Consider the following 5,443-nt stretch of genomic DNA (forward strand, 5'->3'; position numbering starts at 1 on the left):
CTAAGTAATCTGAACTGGAACTCTGACAGACTCCTTCCACCATACCTATCTAGCCTAAAACTACTGGACCTACCCTCTTTACACCATCGCTGAATTTGTAATGGGGTAGTATTTATGCATAAGCTCATTCTCGGGATTGTGGACTCCCAAACGCTTTTGGGACGAATCGATTCTTTGGTTCCCTCCAGACCAACCCGTACTTTCCGCCCCATCCGATTATTCATATGTAGATCAAATTAATTCCAGCATAAACCTTTCCGGGTTTTATGCAATAATTATAATTACTTGTACCATTTAATATCCCCAGAATTATCCCTTCAAAAAATTATATGTAACATATATTACCTTAGTTTAAAAAATGTGTAAATTGCATCTTTCCTTTCTCTTTTGTAAATATATAATTAGTTTGTTTTTATTCCTATTCCATAATTAGCAGATAATTGTTAATTTAAATAAATAAATAAAAATCCAGACCAACTTTTTATGAAAGATATGGGCCTAGAAATGGTTTGATGATCTTTTTTTTCTATGGCAGATCTTTTTTTAAAGAATTTTTTCAAATCTGATATATTTTGTATCGAATTTTGTAGAGGTAGTGCTTATTTTTTTCACATAACTTAAGGATCTCACATCTGATTGTAATGAACTAAATCATCCTTACAGCTAATGAATGCGTCTACAAAGTGTATCTTAACACTTTGTGGTTTTAGCTTATCGTTTCCGAAATATTAACCTTGAAATGCAAAGATGTGGGTTTTTGTAAGGTATTTATTACAACATTTTACGACAAAACTTAAAAAAGTTGAAAAAAAAAACATGTGCCCACTATTCGTTTACAAACATGTGCATTAGTAGTTAGTTAGGCTATCGAGTAACATAAATATGAACTATCGATAAACTATCGTGGACCAGCGATCGAAAGCTGGATCGGTCCGGCATTCGGTGGAAATGAACGAAGAGAGAAAAAGATTGCTTGGAGAAGTAGAACCATATATAAAAAATACATTTAAAGAAACATGTGCAAAGATAAATCTTAAACTCCGTTAAAATATCTAAAGTAGTGGAGATAGATAAGTAGGATAAAGGAAACGTGTCTATAATTCGAAGACATGTTTCGCCACTCATACATTCGGCAAATAAGACTCCGGTACCAGAAGGGAGATAGCACGACATACATCTGTATGCTTTGGCGTCTGTACGTCGCAGCATAAGCAAAGTCAGAGTGGCTGATCGAAAATAACATTAAGTTCGATCAGGCTGCAACATTCAGACAGCTTCGGCGACTGGCAATGGCAAATGGCGCTGTCTTAATGGAATTACCTGGTGAAGAAAGCGAGAATAAGGAGTTAAAATCAGACGGTCCAACAATTTTGCAAGACGCACAAGCTAGGAGGCTAGAAGCCGAATGCCTTATGATCGAAGCAGAGATAAGTTTGCTCCAGAGGAAGCAAGTCCTGGAAGAACTGCGAAAGGGAAGCGTGGACGAATTAGCCAATTTCAAGGAGGTTTTGCAGATTATGGAACCGTATGCATGGATGGAAGGGTTTTATGTGTGTGCGACGTTGAATGACGGCGGAAACAGACGCCTTTAAGAAAGATTTCCTGGATTTTCTCAATAGTGGAGGTAATAAACACTCTCAAATATACGGTTTATTGCCCGGGAAAGATGTCAGTTCTAGGTTATGTACTGCAAATGCAAGAAGTTGCGCAACGAGCTCCGGTCGACGAGGAACAGGCCGTACAGTTCGTGATCGACGGGCTAAAGGACGATTCCGCTGACATTGCTATATTCTATCCGGCCAGAACTTTTGGCGAACTTGTGAAGCTGTCACACCGTTACGAAGAAAAGCGTAAAAAACGTTGGAGAGCATCGCAGTCAGCAAAGAAGCTGATGGGACACAATAGCATTCCTGCCAGCAGTGGAACTGAACACATCGCTAAGGCGTGTACAAAGCCCAAGAGGATGAAGGGCTCCTGTTTCCGTTGCGGCTCCATGGACCATGCTATCAAAAACTGCAAGGTCCCACCACCTTCAGGGAATAACGAAGTGGCAGTAATAAATACGGTAAGAATCTCTTGCGACACTATGAATACGCCAGATAGGATTTATAATCATTATATTTATCTTGTTGATACGGGCAGCGCAATTAGTTTAATACGTCATTCCGCATTACCACTCAAATTAAGAGAAAACAGTTTCAAGGAAACGGACTTTAAAGGATTGGGAAATTTTCGGTTATGCCCGTTTGGGAAGATCTGGATATTTATATCGTTCTCCGGTATTACGCACAGAATAGTATTTTACGTTGTTCCAGATAATTACATTCCATTTCCTATTTTATGTGGTAGAGATTCTTGAAGATTTAACGAAAATTCAGATTCCGAACCTTTAAATACCGACCATTCTGATTACGAACCTTCAAATTCCGACCATTCAGATTCCGAAACTTTAAATTCCGACTATTCAGATTCCGTACCTTAAGATTTCGTCTATTCAAATTCCGATAAATTTATATTAAGTATTAACATTCAGAACAAAGAGAACTTTTCTATTAATCAAACTTTAAGAACTGAGCAAATTAAATCGGTTAAGTAAACTATTAAAACAAACTACGTTGATAGCGCAAGGATCCCTCCGGTAGAGCATAACATTGAATTGAAAACGAGAAGGGACGTGTGAGACGCATCTTACGCGTCACATCTTTTATACCCGGCACTCAGTCTACATCTGCACCTTAGCGGTGTTTTGTCAAATTTTAAATTATTCCTTCATCTGTCGTCTACATCTACAACACTTCTCAAACCAACACGCTCCTTTAGCTCGCCGCCCTGCCCTAGACCCACACACTGCAGACTCGCGGCAGAGGCAGTGCACTGCAGAAGCAGTGTGAATGAGAGAATGTGAAAAAACCCAATATAAGCTGCGGGACAGGGTGGGTTTAGCCACTGCAATTTAATTTCTTCATTGTGGCTATAATAATGATCCAATCGGATTCCAATTTGGTGTTCTGATAGCACAGCATACAGAAATCTGGGTGCAAAATTTGGTGACTCTAGCTCTTATAGTTTCTGAGAGTACTAGGCCCTCATCAGGACGGACAGACGGACGGACAGACAGACATGGCTCAATCGACTCGGCTATTGATGCTGATCAAGAATATATATACTTTATGGGGTCGGAAACGTTTCTTTCTGTGTGTTACATACTTTGTGCACAAATACAATATAACCTATATACTCTTCGAGTACCGGGTATAAAAAGTGGATTTCATCAAGTTAAGGTTGCCAAAGATTAAGTACACGGCGTTTGTGACACGTTTGTGGTGAGTACGAGTACGTGAAAATGCCGTTCGGATTAAAAACTGCACCCGCTTGTTGTAGATAACTCACAGATTTTGTTTATCAGCCATTGATTAAGGAAGGCAATATTGCGGTTTATATGGATGATATCGCAATCGGCAACAAAACATTTGAAGAGCATTTAATTTTAATAGGACGAGTTTTAAGAAGGCATACGGAATTCCGACTGGAACTAAAACTAAAGAATTGTAAGTTCTGTCAGTTTTTGGGTTTAGAGTTAGCAAAGAGGGAATAAGGCCTAAAGAAGAGCATACAGTAGCAATTAAGCACCTTCCAGTTCCAAAGAATATGTACGAAATCGAAACATGCTTCGGACTCTTTTCATATTTGGCGTTTGCAACAATAGTTAAGCCAATTAAGAACCTGACAAGACCAGGTGTTACGTTTGAGTTTACAAATGAATGCCATAAAGTATTTCAGGATCTTTGTTCTAGATTATCTTGAAAGCCATTTCTTGCATTATATAATCCAGATAGAGAGACCGAATTACATTGCAACGCAAGCATTCAGGTTACAGTGGTTTCTTATTACAAAAACACAACAATGGGAAATTCCACCCAATTGCGTTTTTTTCAAAGTTCGGAACTTCTTCTACCATCGTTTCGAGCTGAAAACGTTAGCAATTGTGTACTCATTAAGAAAATTACATATATATCTGGAGGGTATTCCGTTTAAAATTGTTACTGATTGTAACTCATCAGCCTTCACGCTTAATAAAAAAATCGTTAATGCCAGAATTGCCAGATGGGCTTTAGAGTTCGAAAACTATCAATATGTAATTGTTCACCGAAGTGGGAAGTTCATGTCGCATTTCGATGCGCTGAGCAGACATTCAAAGTATAAGTAAATCAGAACAGATAATGGCGGTGCTAAACGAGGATTAGATAAATCTTCAGCTACAGATGACACAAAGTAGAGATACCTAGTCGAGATACCATCGTTTCGAGCTGAAAACGTTAGCAATTGTGTACTCATTAAGAAAATTACATATATATCTGGAGGGTATTCCGTTTAAAATTGTTACTGATTGTAACTCATCAGCCTTCACGCTTAATAAAAAAATCGTTAATGCCAGAATTGCCAGATGGGCTTTAGAGTTCGAAAACTATCAATATGTAATTGTTCACCGAAGTGGGAAGTTCATGTCGCATTTCGATGCGCTGAGCAGACATTCAANTCAGCTACAGATGACACAAAGTAGAGATACCTAGTCGAGATACCATCGTTTCGAGCTGAAAACGTTAGCAATTGTGTACTCATTAAGAAAATTACATATATATCTGGAGGGTATTCCGTTTAAAATTGTTACTGATTGTAACTCATCAGCCTTCACGCTTAATAAAAAAATCGTTAATGCCAGAATTGCCAGATGGGCTTTAGAGTTCGAAAACTATCAATATGTAATTGTTCACCGAAGTGGGAAGTTCATGTCGCATTTCGATGCGCTGAGCAGATATTCAAAGTATAAGTAAATCAGAACAGATAATGGCGGTGCTAAACGAGGATTAGATACATCTTCAGCTACAGATGACACAAAGTAGAGATTCAGAAATAACCAAATTAAGAGATATTAGAGTAAACCAGTAAAGAATTTTACACTAGAGGATGGATTAGGATACAGAAAAATAAAAGATGACATACAATAACAGACTAGATTGAAGGAATAAATGAATACAAAAAAAAAACACACACAAACGCACTCCAAGAGCAGCCACAAAAAAATAATGGATGGTAGCCACATTCAATTTTCGTTGGCCATTGCCATGGCTTAATAAAGTTCACACATCACTTACATTCCATCAGACGTTTCATATCACGCCAATAGAGAATGCTAAATGAAGTGGAGTATGGAGGTAGTGGGCGTATATTTATGTGTTGGAGTATGCTCTGGATTGTTTAAGCTTACATACAGTTTTGTGATGCGGCTTTATTGCTCAACGCGGCGTAAATAAGTTGTTGTATTAACATTTTAAGCTCGTCCAACTGATTTAAGTGACACATAAACCTCTCTTTGTAACGCTCTCAATCTCTGAGGGCTATCTTTTTTACCCCTGCATGGTCATCAGCGTTCTACTTATGTTCT

At 38.3% G+C, this 5,443-nt stretch overlaps 1 protein-coding gene across 1 annotated transcript; it reads left to right on the forward strand.

Moving 5' to 3' along the window:
* The first annotated feature begins 1,614 nt into the window (after positions 1-1,614).
* On the forward strand, positions 1,615-2,266 carry LOC117591314. Its single transcript, XM_034284521.1, has 2 exons — positions 1,615-2,065; positions 2,143-2,266. The coding sequence occupies exons 1-2, from the start codon at positions 1,667-1,669 to the stop codon at positions 2,149-2,151; spliced, it is 408 nt and encodes a 135-aa protein (XP_034140412.1). The 5' UTR covers positions 1,615-1,666; the 3' UTR covers positions 2,152-2,266.
* Positions 2,267-5,443: the final 3,177 nt, after the last annotated feature.

This window comes from Drosophila guanche, unplaced genomic scaffold (genome assembly GCF_900245975.1).
Source record: "Drosophila guanche unplaced genomic scaffold, DGUA_6, whole genome shotgun sequence".
Taxonomy (NCBI): domain Eukaryota; kingdom Metazoa; phylum Arthropoda; class Insecta; order Diptera; family Drosophilidae; genus Drosophila; species Drosophila guanche.